Source organism: Argiope bruennichi, chromosome 3 (assembly GCF_947563725.1).
Source record: "Argiope bruennichi chromosome 3, qqArgBrue1.1, whole genome shotgun sequence".
Classification (NCBI taxonomy): domain Eukaryota; kingdom Metazoa; phylum Arthropoda; class Arachnida; order Araneae; family Araneidae; genus Argiope; species Argiope bruennichi.
Genome location: NC_079153.1, coordinates 18,586,312 through 18,609,499, shown reverse-complemented (window position 1 = coordinate 18,609,499; position 23,188 = coordinate 18,586,312). Strand labels below are relative to the sequence as shown.

The 23,188-nt window shown below is 30.4% G+C and overlaps 1 protein-coding gene across 3 annotated transcripts in view; it reads right to left on the bottom strand.

Annotated features, from left to right (window-relative positions):
• LOC129963679 (sushi, von Willebrand factor type A, EGF and pentraxin domain-containing protein 1-like) overlaps positions 1 to 23,188 on the bottom strand; it is a 641,663-nt gene that overhangs the window by 90,273 nt on the left and 528,202 nt on the right. For all 3 annotated transcript variants that reach the window (XM_056078177.1, XM_056078179.1, XM_056078178.1), the window contains 3 exons: positions 15,551 to 15,755; positions 7,350 to 7,483; positions 3,066 to 3,257 (listed from right to left, as the gene is read on the bottom strand). In XM_056078177.1, the coding sequence (XP_055934152.1) occupies positions 3,066 to 3,257; positions 7,350 to 7,483; positions 15,551 to 15,755 (531 nt within the window). The remainder of the gene's footprint in view (positions 1 to 3,065; positions 3,258 to 7,349; positions 7,484 to 15,550; positions 15,756 to 23,188) is intronic.

Here is a 23,188-nt window from a genome sequence, read left to right as displayed (position 1 = left end):
TTAGATGTTTGCGTCCAGTTTCTTTAAATTTTGTGCAGGCAATTAAAAAGGTCAATGTTGACAAAATGGAATATATGCATTAAATTGTATTTTGTCATTAATTACTATTTTATCAAATTTTATACTCCTTTTTTTAACGTTTTCTTATCATTTGTAACAGTTTTCATTAACAATGCATTAAAATCTTGACGTTTGTGGCATTATATGTCATTATATGTTTTATGTCATGCTGTTTTCTCTCCGGAGGCATCTCAGATACGACACTGAGAAATTTCAGGCATGGTGGTTGATTCTCATTATCCGAGTAGGTACAAAGGTTGTGGGATCGACTACGCCCTACCCATAACTGAACTTGTTTCGCATATAACATGGTTTCATCGTGGGCAGCGATAGCCATTAGGATTCAACTTTATTTCCCGTCAATGCTGTTTTGGTGGTCTGGCCATTCAAATTTGCCAATTATGACTCAGGGTTAGAGTAGTCAATGCATGATTATGTCCTGCTATTCAATGCGAGAGGAGAAGAAAATTGCCTTTGCACCCTATCTGATATGATTCGGCCATGTCAATCGAGAGATTTGTGGTTAAAATAATTTCGAAAATCGATATGAATTTGACATACAAATAGATGACTTAAATCATAAAAGAAGCAAATAAAAATTCTTTTTAAATTTTAAATTTTTTTAGGAGATAGTTATAATTGATTTTTTTTTCATTCCGGAGTAGTTGATATACTACGAGAAAAATTTAGTAATTTGTAATTAATTGAATATTTTTAAGTAATTTTTGAGTTAGAAAAGTCGACAGCATTCTTCCTATAGACCCACAGAATAAATATTTAAAATTTAGTTGAATTAGACCCAATTTTTAGGAGGAGTTATGTAATATACATGCATACATACAATACTATGTTTTTTATTTGTAAATACTAAGCAATGTTTGTTTATATTATAAATGTAATCTTAGTTAAAAATTTAACTAAAACTAATTTCATGGAATAAAAACTTCGTTTCCTTTTCCATACCTATACTATGAAGGACAACCAAACTCAAAGAATATATTGCATATATTAGAATATATTTTAACAGCCTTTTTTTCTAGACAATGAGTAAGTAGAACGACAAATGCCGAGTAATATCCGCAATTGATTTGCATTGAGTTCTATTTGAAATAGATATTAGTATTTGAATTTGTGGAACTTTTTATCTTCATTCAGTCGAGTGATTTTTCACCATTTGTATTGCTTTCATGGTCTTTTAAAAGGTGTTAAAGAGGGGTATATTTGAAGTGTTTTCTATCCAATAACTAAAAAAATTCACGATTTCTAGTATAAACTGTTTAGAATTTTTCATCCTTTTTCTATTATTGTATTCATTGAGGTTGGCTTTTTAATTTCTTTAAACTTATATCTTTAAATTTTTGTAGCATAGTATTCTTCCGAGATTGTACTTAAATTGCTATTTTGAGATAAACATATGTAATATATCTTAATCTAATTTAAATCCGAATTCATTTCCTATTTTTTATCTTAAATTAGTACATATTACTTTATTCTTAAGTTTCTTTCTTATTTCCTGATCCAAATTCCAGTTTTTTAATTTAATTATTTCCAACACGAGCTCTATGAAATTGCTACGTCTATAATTCTCATGCTACAAGCGGAGGGATAAAAATTCCTAAGGCCTGAGGCATAATTTCCTAAGATTCCGTTTCCTGAATCTACACGTGTCGAAGAATTCCCTATCAGAATGTCTTAGTAAAAGCACTAAGGGATAAACTTCTCAAACTTATCTCTTGTATCCTGATATAAACAAACACGTTTCACGTATCTGCTTGTATCCAAATGAATAAAAATCCCTAATGCCCACGGCATAGTTTGCAAAGATAGCTATGATTCCCTTTACCAAATCGACGCGTGTCAAAGAATTCCCTATCAGAATGTCTTAGTAAAAGCACTAAGGGATAAACTTCTCAGACTTATCTCTTGTATCTTGATATAAACAAACCCGTTTCGCGTATCTGCTTGTATCCAAATGAATAAAAATCCCTAATGCCCACGGCATAGTTTCCAAAGATAGCTATGATTCCCTTTACCATATCGACGCGTGTCAAAGAATTCGCTATCAGAATGTCTTAGTAAAAGCACTAAGGGATAAACTTCTCAGACTTATCTCTTGTATCCTGATATAAACAAACACGTTTCGCGTATCTGCTTGTATACAAATGAATAAAAATCCCTAATGCCCACGGCATAGTTTCCAAAGATAGCTATGATTCCCTTTACCAAATCGACGCGTGTCAAAGAATTCCCTATCAGAATGTCTTAGTAAAAGCAATAAGGGATAAACTTCTCAGACTTATTTCTTGTATCCTGATATAAACAAACATGTTTCGCGTATCTGCTTGTATCCAAATGAATAAAAATCCCTAATGCCCACGGCATAGTTTCCAAAGATAGCTATGATTTCCTTTACCAAATCGACGCGTGTCAAAGAATTCGCTATCAGAATGTCTTAGTAAAAGCACTAAGGGATAAACTTCTCAGACTTATCTCTTGTATCCTGATATAAACAAACACGTTTCGCGTATCTGCTTGTATACAAATGAATAAAAATCCCTAATGCCCAAGGCATAATTTCCATAGCTATGATTACCTTTACCAAATCGACACGTGTCGAAGAATTCCTTATCAGAATGTTTTAGTAAAAGCATTAAGGGGCAAATTTCCCAGACTTTTTTCTAGTGTCCCTATGTAAACAGACACGTTTCATCGAACCTTCGTGTGTACAAAATATATCCTCCTTTGGAAAAATAAATTTAATTACAGATTTATCTTCCCTTTGATCACTCATCTGCAAATATGATGATAATTATATCAACCATTACAATCAAATCTTTCTAATTGATTCGCAATTTGATGGCATGCATCCATTTATGGTATTTCTTTTACGGTGAACATACAAGAAAATACAAATACCGGAATTGCATTGAGAGAATACATTGTTTTGAAAGTCAAAAGCAGCGAAAGAGAGAAGAAAAGGAGAATACCAAACACTACGTACGTACAGGTCTGGCACTCGGGCTCCTTGGGCTTCCACCTGCCCCGGACGCATTTAGCCGTCCGGTTGCCTATGTTCAGCTGGTATCCTGCCGTGCACGTGACGTTGATGACCGTCCCGTGGGGCAGGGACTCGTTCCCTCTGCCCATGCGCACGATTTCCACCTCCATCCAATCTGTCTCTCTTAAAGCGCAGGCTTCTGAAAAGCAAAATGCATTCCGTTAATTTTCACTAGAACACATAATTATTTACAAGCAATTTAGTAGTAATATGCGGTTGCATATTACATTATTATGATTTGCGTCTTAAGAGAACAATCTATGAATGTGTTGCTCTGTCCAGACCACTTCAGATGTTTATTATTCACGTTGATATAGTAAAACAAGCCTAGAACCATTTTATCGCTCTTAGGATATTGAGTGGGCCACGGTGGCCTATGATAAAGTCTCGGCTTCGAAATAGGAGGGTTTCAGTCTCTGTCCTAACGCAGAACCGTCGTGTAAATGGATCTGGTTCATATTAAATCAGTCGGGGTGAAACGTCATCCCTTGATGAGGTGTGGAAGTTTGGATTTATTTGACAGCTCAGGTGTCGTCCTCGTCACCTGACCTCGTCACCTGGTTCGAAGTTACAAGGTCAGTCCCAAAATAGCTCTAGTGTTGATTTAATAACGGAAAGTTAATATAACTAAACTAAACGATATTGATTATGATATTGAATATTTATTATTTACAGATGGCTACAAATATGCGATTTGTGATGGCATGAAACAATAAAAAAATGAAAATCAGGTCATCATTTGTAGCATGCTTCTAAAAGATACACTTCTAAAGTGTGGATGATACTTTCTGAATAAAATTACTCTTTAGAGACAAAAGAACATCTCAAAACAAATGGCTCCTTGATTTATGAATCTTCTACTAGTTTAATTTTCAAACATTAATTAGTGTGGTTTTATGTAAATTTCTGTTGTTCCAAAGCACTCAGATTTAAAGAGATTATACTTATCAGTACAGTTTAAGTACCAAATTTCGATTTTCTCCCTCACTTATTGAACAATATTTTCTTTAGCGTATTAGCGATCTCTTTTCGTTTGCAAGAAATCATATAAGAATCATCTGATTGGATTATCTATCCTTGACGAACAAACTAAAATTGAAGTACTTTGGAAGGCTCACCATGCTCGAGTAATTCATGGTAAACATGGCATGGATGGTACTAAACTCAATAGCTGCTCAAGTAAACGAATGTAATGATGGTACTAAATTCCGTCATTACATTTGTTTCACTTCAATCTTTCAGCAGATTACCAATCAGTATTTCATACATAAAGTCATTAGCATGATTTGTTTTCTATACATGTTGTGCTTCATATCTATTTAGACCTGTAAACAACGCTTGATGCATTTCAGTAAAACGGCATTTAAACGTCTCAACCGGTTGACGGCTTTGATGATATAGCAAGATGATAAACAAAATTAAAGTGTCTTCTCTACCTACAGGCTAATCGTTTTGTTGCAAGTTGAAAAGCGGTTTTGCAAATTCACATCTTCCTTCATATTGCAAATCTTTCTTCTTCATGTAAGATGATATATATGAGCTTTTTTCTATACAGCAATTCAAAAATATTAGTGCCTGTAAACAATGTCCTAATGGAATTCAGCGACATGGCACAATAGATGTCTGGAGAAAGTATGTGCTATGGTGATATGCTGTTGTATATCACCGTCACTGGTGGTAGGTATGGTGATATATAAAATAAGCATGCTTCTTTGAAATTTTGGAATACTATCAGATTTCTACTTATCGGTTATTTCTTATGTTAGTAGCTACGAGATGCATTTGTAAATTTTATGACTGAATACTATTATTATGGTCAAAATATTTTCAAAGATCGTTAATTTTTCTTTCTTATTGCTGCATTAATCTCATTTCTCACTCGCAAAAAAATCCTTTATAATAAAAATTCTAATGCTAATTGAGATTATTTTTAAAATTTAAAGTAGATTGTTTTTTTCTAGAAATATATAATTAGTTTTGCGTTTAACCAGTTAACCGTTTTTGACGAGTATACTCGTCATGTTAAAAGTACATTATGCGTTATGACGAGTTTATTCGTCAAGAGTAATAAGTAGTGACAATTTGCAATTTGAATTACAATTTTAGTGAAATCTTAAACATATTCATAAATTTCAAGATGTTTAAAATATTTTGAGGCCAGATCGAAATCAAAGCAGCAAATAAAAGATTATATGCGATATATGATGCTTTGTTCAGTACCATTCTCTAGCAGCAAATTAAAATAATAAATTAATTTTTTTAATGTTTCTTTTCGTTCATATGCAAAAAAATGTATGCTAGTTTAAGTAAATAACTGAATGGAGTTACTGAAATAAAATATAAAAATCATTTCATTACAACATAATTTCTTATTACACATACTCTGTGTTTGACGAGTGTACTCGTCATCGCTAAATTTTTGCGACACAATTTAGATACGCAATTTCCGAAGAGGTCGAAACAGTTAATTGGTTAACAGATATTTTGAATGACGAATTTAAGCTACTTACAAAATTCAAGACAATGAGTTACAAATACAAATTCACTCCACTCAGTACAAATCTTTACTCTCGAAATGCACCAAACAATTCTCTTCACCTACATCAAGTCAGTATTTGATCAAAAGACAGTCTGGCATGTCTGACCGAACAATGTGTCAGCAAAATACGAATACCACGTGCAAGCATTAGATTATTGTAAAATCAAATACGTGGTGTACCAAGTAATTCGCTTGTATTCTCCCAACCAAATATCAATTTAGATGCCACAAATTGCTCAAACTATTAGCCAAATGAGAATCTGAGAACTATGTACATATATATGCATTGCTACTTTAACTCGGTAATTCGATTCATAGGAAAGCAGGCGTAGCTTTTACACTACTCTAAATATATGTTGTAATGAAATATTACTGTTAATCTAGAAATGGTCAGTTAAACCAGACAAGCGATAATTAAATGCACTTATTATATAATGTGACTAGTAATGTAAACAGTAATTAATTAAATGTATATAAACTTTATATAGTTATCACAAAAGACTAAGGATACTTCGTAAATGTATTATACATAGATGATTCAAAATTTCCTGTACAGGGAACAAAGATAATAAAACCATGTCAAATTTGCGGTTTACTATAAGAAGGCCACGCATTACATTTAGATAACAAATGAAGGATAAAGGAACCAAAATAATGTTATTCTTTTTGTGAAATGAAATGTAATGCGAAATTTTTTTATCTTGAATGCCATTAAATACAAAATATTTTTTAATTCAGAGTCTAAGAACTCAGCGATAAAATTATCGAATACTATATTTATTGAAATTATTTTTTAAATATGCCCTTCTTAACTTTCCAAAATAATACAGTAGTTGACAGTTTCCCTTAAAACTGTCTAAAATGTCTTTCAGATGTCTCTCCATATTTTGAATCCCCCTTCAGAATTCGACCAATGTTGTTTCCTCAATTTCATTTTAAATGTTGAAAACACCTCTAAATGAGTCGGCGGAAAGCTCGAAAAGTACGAAAAGTTGGAAAGTATTGTCCAAGAGCGGTAGAAATTTTCGTTGAAAGATTATTCTTAATCATTAATGATGAATGTTTAAATGATCTTTTTATACAGGAAAATTTATCTTTTTTTTTTTTTTGATAACGTCTCATTAGTGGAAAAGAAATAAAAAAAAATACAGTTTAAGATCTGGAGACTGAATTCATAATGAATAACTATTCTAATCATGAGAATTTAATCGATTAATCAGAATACTGTCTATACCAGTATATATTTTGATGTTACACGTTATACGGAAATTAGACATGAAGTGTTTCTATAATGTCCTATCTGGCCTCTGTGCCGTTTATGGTTTTCTTGAGCTCTTGACGATGAGACGTTTTTGATAGAGTTTGATATTGTTAAGTAACATTAATGTCTTATTTTGTAGCAATATTATATTTTAGGACGATTTCTTAAATTTGAAACGCGGTCAGATGACGAGGATGACAAATGTTTTCGTTTACAGAAACAAAGTTGTTAAAGAAGCGTGGAATTAAATATCATGCGATATTCGATAGTTATATATATCATGTGAAAACAACGTCATCTGATTTCTGTAGCTCATGACTTTCTACACAATGTCATCTTGTGTTTTTGCTTGTTTAAATAAAATAAATTGTTTTTGTTTTGCTTGTTTAAATAAATCATAAAATTTCTTTGGTAAAACAACAATAATTTACCTTTGGGCATCCTGTCTTTACTCCGAGTTGTTTTACCTCGTCTCCTTCTCTTTCCACCTCTCCTGAGTCGATCCCTCAGGAGCTCTCTCCGCCTTCGCTGAGTAGTCAGAACAGGATGGGAGCCTCGAACACACCTGAAGGAGCGAGAAGAAAAATTCTAAATAAGCGTAAGACGGACCATAAAATGCTGTCCTCTAAACAGTTTATATTAAAATTATTGAGTTGCTTGTGCATGATGAGGTAAATAGTCAGATTTATATCATAAATCTAGTTAATTTTTGACGTTATTATTTTCGAAAAGAGGATCTCTCCATGAAGAAAAGAACAATTGGCATGGTATTTTCTCCTGAACCTGTTAAAATTTCAGTCAGAAAAGGAATATTAGTAATATGTTTTAGAACAATTGTATGGATTTTATCCGGAACCTGTTAAAATTTCTGTCAGAAATGGAATATTAGTAATATGTTTCAGACATGTGTTATTCGATAGAAATTACTGTTCTCTATGTGCCTCTTTTACTCTTACCATATAAAAATCAATGAGAAATTATTGCTATTCGCAAAATCAAAGACATTAAACATTGTGATACATTTCCCATTTGAAAGCAATATTCTATCTTTCTTCGGATACTATAATTAATAAACTAGATAATACTTTGCTACTCATAATCTATGCAAAATCGGTACATTCTTCCAGACATTTCAGTTGAACTTACATTATATGCTACATAATTAGTTTAGTTCAGTCATATTAACGTCTCGTTTAGAACTAGCAACTATTTTTCGTCGAACCTCGTCATTTTTAACCGTGGTTAGGTGAAGTAGATGACACCTGGATTGCCATTCCCCATAAGCATTATTACGGAAATACTCCAATAAGTATATGAAGGGAAATCCAGTAAACTCGATAACAGATAATGGTACTCTATTAAACAAGAAAAAAAAAATGCGAAACACAGACATAAGAAACATAGTCGAACCATACGCAATAATATCAACTTGCAAAAAACAGCAACACACAGGCAAACTATAAATCTTTATTAAGCAAGAACAAGAGTGCAAATAGATAGCTTTTGCTACTATCGATTGTCCAAACAGAAAATTCACTCCACTGACTCATTTCATTTCTCTCGTGACTGTATTATCGCCATGACAGATTATTGATTGTTTTAGAAGGATCTACAGATCTCGGCTCCTAGCAGAGATATTGCTTTAATTTTTGTATTTTCTAGAATTTTCATTATTGTAACCAAATTTGTCGCCAAGATCGAGATCTTAGGCCTGGTAATCAGTCATCATACAATAAAAATGTATCACTCTTCCTTATTATGAGATAAACTATGCGGGTAAGAAACATTGCATATTCGTTAATTATATTTCACAGTTTTTGGCTCGATGTAGATTGTTGCAAAGATTTTATGTAGGAGACCAAAGGAAGACATATAAAACAATTATGACTTAACTATACTTAGTCTCATTTTGTATTTTGTTTCATAATTTTTTTCCTGTTTTTTTATTATTATTATTATTTTTTTTGTAATCATTGCAAATATTATAAATTACTTTTTGCTTGGAAATGCTTTTTTTTCGGTATTTAGAAATACCGAAAAAAAAACTATTTTTTCTTTTCCCTAAGAAATGTAATAATCAAATTGGATATTTCTAAAGAAATCATAAAAATAAAAGGAAAAGAGTGTAATGGCGGATATAGGTATAAAGATTTTTTTGCTTGTTTTCCATTTTTTTTTACACAGATTGCAATATATATCATTATATTTTAAGACGGTTTTATGCTCATGAAGCTAAAATAATATTTAAATTACCGAAGTTACAATTTTTAAATTTAGAAATCAAAATTTTATCGTCATTTATATGAATTTAAAATTGAATGAGAATCTTATGAGTGGTATTTTGCGAAATGCTTTTATCCAATGAATTAAATTCTAATGGCTCTTTGAAAACTGAAACATTATGAATGCAGCTTCGCTATGAATTATTTTTACTGATTTTTTTTTATTTTATTTAATTTATGGTAGAATTCTGATTAACATACAATGAGGAATAAATTAATATTCCGTGAAAGATAATACAAATTGCACTTTCAATAAATCATTTGATGAATTTCATATATGAAATTTAATTTAATCCCTTTAAATAAGATTTAATAAGAAAAGACTATATGTGATTTTCAATTGTCCCAGTACTTTAATTTGCAATATAAAGGTAATTTTATTTGAGAAAAAACAAAATAAAGCAAAATTTAAAAGCGTAGACGGACATTGCATTAATATTTCAAACAAGAAAACTGGAATTAAAATGAATAATACAGAAATAAAATTAAAGAATAATAAATTCTTTTAACTATTTGAAGACTCACTGAAAAGAAAGCAAATGGGAAATGAGAGAAAATATGGCCCAAAAGGATGAACATTTACTTTCACTACTTTCTTTAAAGAAGTAATTTCTGTTCATGAATTATTGGAAGATAAATTGTTCTACGAAACAAATTTTGGAAGCATAGTAATTTATTAATTATATATATTTCAAAATAAGGATTATGTTTGCAGTTTTCATTCACACTATTTCATTTATCATCAGGTGTTTACTTCAAAAACTTATCCGCTAACTGAGATACTGTAAAATAATTGCAAAAAGCAAAATTCATCATCAAATCTTCAAATTCATCTAAGAAAGTAATGCGATGTAGTGAATGTTGAAGTAACGTAACATGGTTACTTAATCCTTTGAAACACATTGTTCCAAAGACAATTATTGAGCTAATATTAAATGCTATGAGAATTTATTGATAAGTTTGAGAATGTAAAATATGAATAAATTAATTAATTCTTATATCCCCGTCGTGAATCATAGTATTGAATTAAAACATTATTTTCAAATCAAGATACCTAAATGATTCTTAAATGAATAGTTTTCATGAACAAAAAGAAATAAAAGAATATCTCAACTCTTTGCCTCTTGAGAATGAACTTGTGGTGGTAACTTCATAAGCCAGATAACAGCCACCTCACAAGGGTGATCACTTTTGTCTAGTGGTTATGTTACGTGACTACAGACCCTAATGTAGTGGGTTCTGTACTCGGGAATGCAATGTCATATTAAGAGTCGATGTTATACCAAATTATTTAACTTCTTAATTCTCTCATACGCATTACATAACATCAGTACTCCACATTGGTGACCTTGACCACGCAACCTTCGTGAAGCTGTCGTGGCGCCATCTACTCGCAACAAAAAGTTGTCAAACACACTTAACGCAGCAACCAAAAAGCTGTTAGACTCACTTGACGTAACAGCCAACATTACCACTTAATAGCAACAACTCACACACGCTCACCATAACGCTTGGCGCGATAATATCCTTCGTCCACTGACTCACTGATGGGGGAGTATTGTGGTGATAACTTCATAAGCCAGTTAACAGCCTCCGGACCGGGGTGATCACTTTTGTCTAGTGGTTATGTTACGCAGCTACGGGCCCTAACATCGCGGTTTCGTTTCTTGGCAATTCAATCTCCACAAACTGCTTGTTTAAGTAGCAATTAACACTATTTTCTGCAGAAGATGAATATCGAACATTCGTCACAATGAATGCCCACATATAATACGTAGCGAAAATATAAATGAATGACTAATATAAAATATTCATATTTTATAAACTATTAGACTTAATGTAATCAGTGATACAAAAAAAAACACCAATTTTTTTTATTTACAAATGTACAATATTTTTGTAGCATAAACAATTAATCTGCATTCAGGTTCCTTCTATATATTTTACATTGTCGTTGTTGCAGTTTCATAAGTTCATTGACTATTTTTGGAAATGGGGTTTTTATAAACAATGTTTTTGGTTTATCTACATCAAAGAACATGATAGAAGATAAGTTCCTGAAATCTTTTGGTCATGTGACACTGTTAACCGTGTGTTCAATTCATCGTAGTGAAAACTCCTTGTTTAGGTAGGCTATGAGCATCCGAACTCTATTTATATGCCTGCCCCCCCCATCTTGTTGAAAAATAAGCTTATTATCCTCATGTAATCGTGTAACCCATATTTGTAAAACCAACTTTTTAGCAAACAACTTTTCAGCCATTATAACCGTATTTTCAACATATTCAGATAATTGCTACATGTTGAGCGATGTTAAAAACAAATTTCAATCATATTTTTCTTTATTTTCTTGTGCCATTATGTATATTATCTGTAAAAATTCTAAAAATACATATTTATAAAATCTAGTCATTTATTTATTACATCCCTCTATATTTGGCAACAATAATAATGCACACCTTTTAGCCGATTTCTGCGTTAAATAACTTTAATTATTTTTTAAGGTCCATAATATCGCGAGAAGAAATTTCAACCCAAATTTATAATGGAACTTCCTTAAAGATGGATTGAAATTTCATCGGAAATACTGGAAATGTATAAAAATATAAAAATAAAATTGAAATCTTGAATTTTCAAGTGTTGTAAAAATGATTTGTTGTTGTTTATAATGGCACTTGCCATGCAAGCTCGTTACCGAAGTCAGCGATTTTTAGCCAAGGGAGCGTCTCTTGATTTAGTAGCGCCAACTAGGGCCAAGAGTACGTCTTAGCTACTCCCGCATCACATTCGCTTGCACAACTCCTTTTTACAGGGGTGCACATTCACACGTGTCACAGATAGAACAGATGAAGAACAACCATGCCCGAACCGGGACTCGAACCCAGGACGCCCAAATCACGGGGAAGACGAGCTACCCCTATGCCAGGACGCCGGCTAATTAAGGATTTAAATACATTAATTTATATGACCGAAGTTATTATAGAAAAACGTGCTATTTTTGATAACATTTAATTAAAAATATAACTGACATTTAATTTCGCCGTTTAGAAAATATAGTTAAATCAGAATGCTGTATATTATTAGTGCAATTTAATTTTTTTTATGTCAAAATGTCAATCATGAAAAGAACGAGAATATAGTGCCTCTTAAGATTCTTTTTAAAGGCAATGTTTAAAAAAACACCCAATAAACTAACAAACAATACGCGAAAAGTTATTTTTTGCAATCAGTCACAAAGAATCATAAAGAATACATTTAAGATTTCTAACTGAATTTCATAAAAAAAATGGCTCATTTAAAAACAAATTCAAAGTGATTGGTTTTTATATTTTTCCACTTTTGACCGTTTTTCCCAGAATTTAAATTTTTAACCGTTATTTAATCGAATCTCTTCAAAAGTTTAATACAACCCAAAATAATTACTAAACTTCAGAGAAATTTAGATTTTCAAGTACCATATCTAGAAATCTGAAGAACATGATTCCTCTTTAAAATTTTTAATTTCCTTTCTCTCGGTCGTACGAAAATTCACTGCAACCGCCATCCACAGACAAGGTCCTTCAAAAGTTTGGAACTTATGCTTTCGGTTAGGAGTATAAATTTTACGCCAGCTCTTAAATGTCAGACGCATTCGGAATGTATTGAGATGTAAAGTTAAGAGCTGTTGACTTTTATAGCAGAATCCTAGCATCATTTTCAGCGGTTATGGAATTCAGATCGAAAGATTCATCGTTTTGAAACTTTGTTCGATATAATTTAGTGCAAAAGGGAAAACTGAATAATAATGAGACCTAGTTCTTGATGATCTTTAGTTGCTTAATCTAGGTTTAGGTTCTGTGTAAACATTATTAAATTAAACACTTAAGAAAACTTTTACCGCGATTTGGGGAGCCAAAATGTTGACATTATCCTAACGGTGCTTGTTTTGAAATATTGTCTTAATCCAAGGGAATATATTTGCGGAGAGTACAGTTTTAATGATCTTGTTTTAAGCCGGTTAAGGATTTATGGCCTACACCTCCCTTTTTGAAAAGAAATCCTTTCAAAGAACTTGGGAGAAATCATCCATTCTTTTCTCATTGATAAAATGGTGTCAGAAGTATAAAAAGAATGGAATTAATTTTAGGAATCGTTTGCGGTAGAATTTCATGGATTAAAGAGAATATTTTTGAATTTTATAATTAATATTCAAGAACATAATGACTCTCCAGCATTTTTAAATTCAATTTTCTCTTTTGATTGTAAAAATAACAAGAACATTAAATAAAATTGCATGAATATTCTTTTCCCACATTTTAAACTGAAGAACAATTCAGTAATTTATTGAGTTTTTTTATTACTCTGAATTAAATATGGATAGTTAAGTTTCTTAAAGATTTCCGAAATGAAAATTTTAAATTATTCACAAACAGTATATATTTAACAGTATATTATTTTTGTAAAAGCTTAGAAAATTTTTAAGAGGCTTACATGTTTACTGAATTGAAATCAGTGATGTTTTTCTTATAATAAAAAAAATTCTAATAACAAACAATCAAACAAAACAATTAGTTGTTAGTCATCACTACGAATAATAAAGATAAATAAGTTTGAATTGGAGCTTTATAAGTCTGACCGTTTGCCCTAGAGGTCAAAGCAGTCTTACCATACTTTGGAGGATATAAAGATACAGCTCTGAGCGATCTTTTGTACTTCTAACTAATTAAGAATCAATCAAAATTTTGCAGTTTTTCTGAGATAACTTTCAAAAATTTTAAAGCAGAGAAAAGGATTCTTACATTGTCTTGATATTTGAAACTTATCCTTTCAAAAATACAGTTTTAAATCGTATAGTTTTTAAAATTTTTAATCAGTTTGTTAAAATGTTTTAAGTGCATTTTACAACAATTTATTTCATTATTATTTGATCCTGTTTTTTTTATATTGCTTTGATGAAAATATAAAGATTCAATTTATATTTCTTTATTGAGTAGTTTGTGGTGCAAGGTATATTTTTAATGAAATTTTTGAAATTGTTTGGTACTTAAAACTAAATTTAATTTTAGAATTAATCAGTGATAAGAATGTTTTAAAGTGTGCATATTTTTAAACACTGCTTCTTTTTTTCCGGTGATATAATTGGATATAAAATCACAATAAAACTACAGCAGCACACTCGCCCCTTTCAAGGCCCGCAGAATTCTTTTAAATGATCTGGTCGCCACGGCAATAATAAGAAGGAACTATAGTTTAGTCTTAAGGGTCATCACCGGCCACATTACAAACTTTCTCATAAGTGGCACGTCCCGTCATCGGCAGGGGATAACCAACCCCACACAGTTACTATACCAATCAGTGTGTCGAAATAACTGAACTTCTCTTTTCCATAACTGAATGTCCTCCCCTACCCCACCCCCCGTCGGAAGTTATTTGGATATATAAAAGTGTAGATAGAAAATTAAGGCTTAATAATGAGGAGAACTTCTAAAATAGTATAAGTTATACATCTAACAAAATTTTAAGTTAAAAAATATTTTACAGAGGAATCTAGAAAAATTAAGTTTTAACATAAAATGTTTAATTGAAATTTTTCAATTAATCAATAAGGGGAATCAATAAGTTGTCAAAGGCGGCTAGAAATAAATAAATAAAAAAACATGTTCTCGTAAAATTTCTAAAATAGAAAAAAATACTATAAATAAATAATTATCATACCATGTTCAACATATGAAACTAAAATATTCTAATAATAATAAATAAAAACACGCAATTCTCATAAAATTACTAAAATAGAAAAAAAAATACAAAAAAAATAACAAATTAAGTTTAACCCTCTCAAGGCCGTGGGAAGTATGCTTCCCACAAAATTTATCAATCTTTATATGAAATTATGTAGGTTGGCATAAGTTCTGACACATTTTTTTAGTAAGTCAGAAACTTAGATGCTTCAGTTCTTTATCTCAGACAAAATGATATGTCTTGATTTGTTACTTAATTATTAATTAACCAAATTAATTAATCAATCAAATTAAATTGATCTAATAAGCTAAATGAATCCCTTTTCTTATTCTAATTTCAAGCTTAAAAATATTTTAACATAATATGACTAGAAAAAAATGGCCCTTTAAAGGGTTAATATATGAAACTAAAATAGTCAAGTAATAATAAATAAATAATAAGATAATATAAATATTATAATATAATAAATTATAGATAAATAATATAAATAAATAATAAAATATAAGAAATAATTAACTAGAGAATTCGTAGCATGCTTTGCCTAGGCCGTAAAATGCCGACATTCATCACTCATTAACATGATGAAATCACATCCCTCACTTAAATGCGCACATTTTGAAATTAAGTCTGACCTGGGCATCTGTTTCGGGCTCCACTGTCCATCGACACAGGTGGCCCCTGGAGGTCCATCCATGAGGGTGTAGTGGCGATGGCATTCGTACATGATCTGTCGGTTGTTGGTCACCTTTCTGACGTACGGTCGGTAGTCGTACATACCCATGTAGCCCACCAGTAGAACTCGACCATTAGGTAGAAATCCCGGAAATGGGCAGTAGACTGAAAAAAAAAATACCGATTTATTATTATAAAAAAATTTAAGCATATATAAATGATAACAAATCTGTGCTAATACATACTCCGATACATTATTTCTGTAAAACATGATATTTTTAAATGGTAAACTTCGTCCGGTGGCATGTATGAAAAGAATTTAAAACAAGTAATACAAATTGTTTTTTTTAAAGTTAATTCCTACTTTCGCAAAAATTGAACTCGCATTCTTCACCTTCACATAAAAAATACTGAAATCCTTGCATTTTACCGATTGAGCTACGGCCTGTTGATTTCATTTTGCATTACAAACTGCTAAAACTCTATTTAAAGTATTAAAAAGGAATTAAATTTAATAATGAATGAATTAATATTTGAAAAAAACTGTATTAACATCGAGTGTCATCCACTACAAGTTTAAAAAAATGTATTTGAACGTGAGTGGATGAATCAAAAGTATTTTATTAACGATTGAAAATTTGAACAAGATATATAAATATATATAGGGTGAGTGTGAACTAATAGTAGGAATTAAAAATTGAACCACTTTTCTGAAATATTGTTTATTAATATTTTAGTATTTGTCCTTTCCCTTTTTATACTAAATATAAGTATTTAAAGTTAATCATAGCAAATTTAATAAACACATGGAAGATCTATTTTACACTCTTGTAATGATAATGCGTATGTTAAAACAGTAAAAGAATTTGTTGTGAAATTTTAAAAAAATATTTTGAATAATTTATTAAACTTAAAGAAAATGCAGTAGAGAAATAAAATTAGTAACACCGAAATGTTTTTTTTTAAATATTAAAGAGCCGTAAGAATGATTTTTGTGCAATAATATGCTCTGTTGTCATTAAGGAGAAAATATGAAATTTGATTTTTTTTTATTAAAAACTTAAATTTTTAAAAACGTTTTCTTAGAAGTTCTACATTACCACAGAAGAAACAACTTGCTGAATTTGGTAATTCCAGTGATTTACTTAATAGAACATTTTGCACATTTTTCAATTAAAAAAAAATCCATTTCCTTCTAATAAAACGAATGCATGCAATAAAAAACAATCAATATTAATAAAAAGCTGGTAGCCATAGGCGAAAAGTTTGACATATATATTTTTTCAATATCACCTATTTCTGAGGAGTTTTCAAAACAAAAACTAATCTCTTAATGAAAATTTAAGAGATTAGGTGGAACTTTTTTTATAACGCCGTTATAATGTGTTGTAACTGAAGTTTGAAAAAAAAAAGAAAAATAATAATAAAAAAGATCGCGTAAACTAAATTTAAATAATACGTATTATATAAAAATATTTATAAAATGTTAAAGGATTTTTTGTCAACATTATTGAAACAAATTACAAAAAAAACTATTTAAAAAACGAGTCGTATCTTTTGCTCAAAGCATTAATCTTTTTTGAATTCTTTAGGAAAAAAAGCAAAATAGAATTCCTTAGGTTAAATCAGCGATTCCTAAAGCATTTCCTTTTTGAAGTTTTGAGAACTTAAAAAAGGAAAGAGAATAAGAAGAAAACTTCGCGAAAGCAATATGTTAATTGAAATCGCATCCGTTTCGTAAGGTAAAAAGATTTAGAAGAAGTCAATTTTCTTTTCTTTTGTGGAAAAAAACATTTGAACATATTCTTGATTTGAAAGTGTAAGATATTTAAAGATCACTCTCTATCAAATTAATTTTAAAAATATTTAGTAGCAGAATAATTATAATATTTTCAGTTTTCATCGTTTATTTTTAGTGTTTAAATGCTAACATATTAATAAGAATATAGTTACATCTTTATATTATATTTGAAAATATTTGAAATAATTTTTGTATTTTATTTACTTAAATAATTTTCTTAGGCATATATTATCCTGGACAATATGATGTTGTTTTATGTAATTGAATCTTGAGCGCTTATAAAACATGTAAAATTATAGTTCCATATTTTTATTAGGAAGAATTTTTGACTTTTATTCAATTAAATAATTTTTGGAAGTATATATTTTCATGGCGAATATGATGTTTTATGGAATCGAATCTACAGCGCTTATAGAACACATAAAAAACAAAAGAAAATAAACCCTAACATTTTTAATCTAATGCTAAATTGGAATGCCTATTGAGGTAAGAATAAGGATACTCTTCATTTCGATTCATTCATGCTTTCTTCAAATAAAAATATACAGATTGTTTATTATTCTAATTAAATCACCTAAAACCTGCTTCTTTTAATCACCATTCTAATTACAATTATATATAGAGAATTTTAAAATACGAGAGATTTTTGATTTAGATATATACTTTATTAAGCTGTTTTGTGTGTTTATGTTTTATGTATTTTTTTTAACACAGAAAACATTGGAACATTAGAATTAATGCATTTAAATAGGCTTCTTGATGCTTTAGTGTTATTAAATATAACATGAAGATCAGTTTGTTTAGTTTAGTAATATTAAAGTCCCGTTGTAAAGCAACACTAGGGCTATTTTGGGACAGACCTCGTAATTTTGAACCACGGGCAGACGACGGGGCAACTCCTGAGCTGGCACCCCTTTCTCCACAACATGCAGATACGAATTTCATTCCTGCGCTTGATTGCTCAGCACGTGAATTAAATTTCTGCATCAAGCTGCCTTTATGAATTATCAAACTGAAGCGTGAAATGGGGTTTAAATTGTTTAATTCAAAATCATTGTCAATTAAAATTCATGTAAGTGCGTGTTAGTATCAAATTTAATCTAGCTAATTTTTGTATTTATAAAAAAGTTATCCTAAATAGTATTCTAAATTATCATGAATGTTTTATCAACTGCAAGTTCATATATGATTAAAACTCTTTCAGACTGTAATTTGAAAGAATGTTTGGGTTACATAAAAGAGAAACAGTTTAAAAGGATATTCGAATCTGCAGTCAAATTCATTCTATCATGACAATTTTTTAGGCTTGATCCATCTATCTTTATTTTATTTTTAAAATTTGCTCTTAATTTTAGCTACATGAGCACATAAAAATGCTTTTACTCTCGTCATAATGCTCGCAAGTAAAATTTGTGTAGCTAAAGCAATGCAAATATTAAAAAGTGCACATTTAAAATATTTTTTTTAAAGTTTTATTAATCATATTAAAAAGAGAAAAAAAAACTATTGAGAAATAAAATAAAGATGTTATATATAATAAGATATGATAAAAGAGAAATAAAATTGGCGTCACTGATTAATTTGAAAAATATCCATTTACTATTGACCATTTGATATCCGAGATGAACTAACTTGCCATTATTTGGCAATGCAGCGGTGTACTCATTTATTAACAATTTTTTATTTAATATTTTTAATAATTTTTTCATCAAATATGTCCCAATATACCATACCCGCTCAGAGGGTATACGGTGCTGAGAGTCTATAATGGATTATTCCATAAAACACACGTAGCATGGGTAGTAAAAACATACCCACGGAATGGACAAGAGCCGCATACCCGCTCAGAGGGTATACGGTGCTGAGAGTCTATAATGGATTATTCCATAAAACACACGTAGCATGGGTAGTAAAAACATACCCACGGAATGGACAAGAGCCGCATACCGGCTCAGAGGGTATACGGTGCTGAGAGTCTATAATGGATTATTCCATAAAACACACGTAGCATGGGTAGTAAAAACATACCCACGGAATGGACAAGAGCCGCATACCCGCTCAGAGGGTATACGGTGCTGAGAGTCTATAATGGATTATTCCATAAAACACACGTAGCATGGGTAGTAAAAACATATCCACGGCATGGACAAGAGCCGTATACTTATAATGTAGAAGGACAGGAGTTAAGAATAGCACTCACTATGAAACAGAAAAATTCATTCAATGGTCTGCACTCCAAAGAGAGAATTTCACTAGAATGAGTTGCTTTAGCTCTGACCTGTAGATGGCGCTATACAAATCAGACCTTTGATCAAAGGATACCAAATTTAGCATATATATATATCATGGAGGCCGAGAATATACATTTCGGTAATATACATTTCGAGAATATACATTTTATATTACAAATATACAAAATTTCTTAATTAAGAATTTTTAAAAATCTTAATTAAAAATTTACCTGAATTTCCGTGATAACTTCCAAAAGAGATACAGTACAAAAATTAGTTTTATATTGATTAAAAGTATTAAAAAGTATATTTTTAACGATTTTAATTTAATAATGCTAGGAGTTTTTTTCTAAATTTTGGTAATTTTTTTAAAAAAATATTTTTTTTGCTTAATTTTTAATAATAAGTTACCTGTCCTGAAATTCTAACCTTTTTCATTGTTTCATCAAATATTTAATCCCGTTAATTTGTTCTCATTCTGAAAGATAAAGAAGAAGGATTATGTTTAGTAAAGCAAATAAAACCTGACAAATTAAAAAGTGAAGTTATAATATCATGAAATTTAGAAGATATTTGAACAGTACATTTACGTTTTTAATAGAACTATAATATTCTGGGTTTAGTGTTCTTTGGAAAGATTCATTTGCAGAATAAACTGAACTTTTCTAAGATAATTAAAATAATATGGCTTTATTGCCTGACAATTTTTCGGAATCATGAACAAGAAGTTATTAACCAAACTATTTATCTGAATTTAAGTCTACATAACATTTCTGACAAACCAGCTGGTCACCTGAGGCGATCAGTTATTTATAAGTTGCTTCTAATTTTATACCTTAGCTGATTGATTCAGAAATATTATTAACCTTCAGTCAATAGATCGATAAAACGCGACTTCAGCTTATATAACTCGATTATTGATCACCAAAGTTGAAAAGAATCATTTAATACAACTTTGGACATAGTGTGATCAGAAACTTAAAAACGTCACGAAAGTAAGTTGAAATTGAAACTCGAGTCACTTGACCAGAGGAAATAGAATCAACCAATTTCTTCTCTTCTCCAAATAAGTCGCTAAGTCAGGCCATTGTTACTGGACATCATCCGGAAGTTTCCAATATGAGAACCCCGGCTTCCGTTGTGCGCCGTGATTCAATTTCCTTCTATTTCGGTCGGCCCCTGTGGATATTTCTTCCCTGCCACAGCCAATCCCCCTCGGCCTTCCTGCAGTAACAAAAACCTGAGGATCCTCCTCCGATTGTAACGTTTTTCGCCAACCCATTTATAATGTGGCGTGTTGCCATTCGGACGGCAGAAGATCGTGTTAAAAAAAGAAGAGCCCGAGAGAGAAAGATGGCTGCTATACCCAAAGAAAAGACTTGGTAACTACGAAGCCCAATTTCGTGAAAATAGTACTTTTCACCTTTTTTTCTTTTTGTTTTATTTGTGAAATAGAATTTGTGATTTATTCGACTCTTTTCTGGAAATGAGGTAGACAAGAAAAAGAGAGAATTCTTATTAGAGACTTTTTTTTTTTTTTTTTGCCTTTTCCCCATAAGATATAAACACGTGTGTAAGTCATTTTAAACTTATTATTTCCTTGACAGATATCCGAAAAAAGTTTTTGGCTGTTTTATTATTTCTATATATATTCTATATATTATTTTATTATTTATATCTATAATATCAACGTTTGTTGATGGAAATAAACTCTATCTGAATTTTTTGTAATAAAATGTTTAGAGCCAATATTGAAAGATATTGGAAAATTTTAAAATTTGATCCATATTATACTACGCATATTGCTGAAGGATTTTTATGTTATATTTTTCACATGGATACAGGAATGTGATGAGTTCAGTTTATTTTTCTTACTTTTTCTTAACAAAACTTCAAAATACCGTCAGCTACTTTTATTAGATGTAGCAACTTGATAGTATATAATAAAATCAAATTCTTCGCTGTATCAGAAAAATTCTTGTTACAATTTGAGCTCAAAGTAAATAGTTACATTTTTGCGAATAAATTCTCAACAAATATATGAGATCAGAAGAAGTATTTTTATAACTTGTGAAATTTTGTGTAGGCATTCTCACTTATTAGGTCTATCTTAGCAGTTTTCCTGTTTATCCATGAAAACATTCTGTAAATGAATCACGAGAAAAAAAGGCTTACAATTTAAGTACAGACAACAGATAAAATGTAAAACTTAGATACAGATAATGCCAAAATTAAAAGTAGAACACAACATTACAGATCTAAAGATAAGTAATGATTCTTAACAGTATATTTTCTGGAATAAAATAAAATATACGTTCAAAGAACTTGAAGTTAGAAGCGATATCCTCTGCATTGTATATTATTTTAAGAAGAATCGTTCGATGGATATACGGTGGGAGGATATCGATATAGCCATTTATTTCAAAAAACACGAAGCGAAGATAACAAAACCACAAAAGGTACATACAAAATAGCACTGATAGATGTTATCAACACAAGAAAAGGAAAAATTGATAAAAGGCAAATAATAATAAGATTTAGTGCCAGTAACATTACAACGTGTCCTGCTATCAACAATCCAATAAGAGAATCATTCTTCGTGTGAGCTTCTGTCTTTTTATAGTGTTTCTACAATGTTATAAACATTGTGTGTGTGTGTGTGTGTGTGTGTGTGTGTGTGTGTGTGTGTGTGTGTGTGTGTGTGTGTGTGTGTGTGTGTGTGTGTGTGTGTGTGTGTGTGTAGAGGGGTAACATAGAATTCTTTATAAATTTTTGTGACATATTAGTGCCGTAATTCTTGTATTTTCCAGAAACAGTATTTTTATTTCAACATTTACCGTTAACTGTTTGCCACGTTTGCTATCGAGATCAGGCGCAAAGATTTGTTATATTATATATTAGCATTTTTAAACAACACAATGAATACACCTTCAAACAATAATATTTGAAATTTCTTTTGACTGATTAAACGAATAAGTAGATAAGCCTCTAAACATTTTTATCGGGTTTTTATGACTACCTTATATATATATATAATATATATATATATATATATATAATATATATATATATATATATATATATATATATATATATATATATATATATATATATATTATATACAGGGTATTTATAAAAACATGAACAAAGAAATATGGGCTAATTGAAGTTAAAAAATAGTAAATGGATTAGGATTGAAATAAGATTAAGAAATTATATATGCTTTTCCTTAATCTTTTGTAATAAAACAACGATGCAAATTAGAAATTTGAATAAAATACTGAAGGCAGCTACAAATTTTGTCTGCTTATATTAATGTGACTTCCCTTGTGCTTGATGGGAGCAAGCTAAACTGCATTTGCTGTCATGTGAATTATTCTCTATGAGATGTTTAAACTGTATTCAAAGGTGCCGAGGCAGATATTATGAAAAATTCAAGTTTAATAAAGAGACAAGAAATAATTTCAGAAGATAATCACATACAGAACATGTGTATGGCTTCCAAAGATGAGACAACAGTTGGCAACATATTTCACAGTGTTTGGCGTGGAATGGACTACAACACA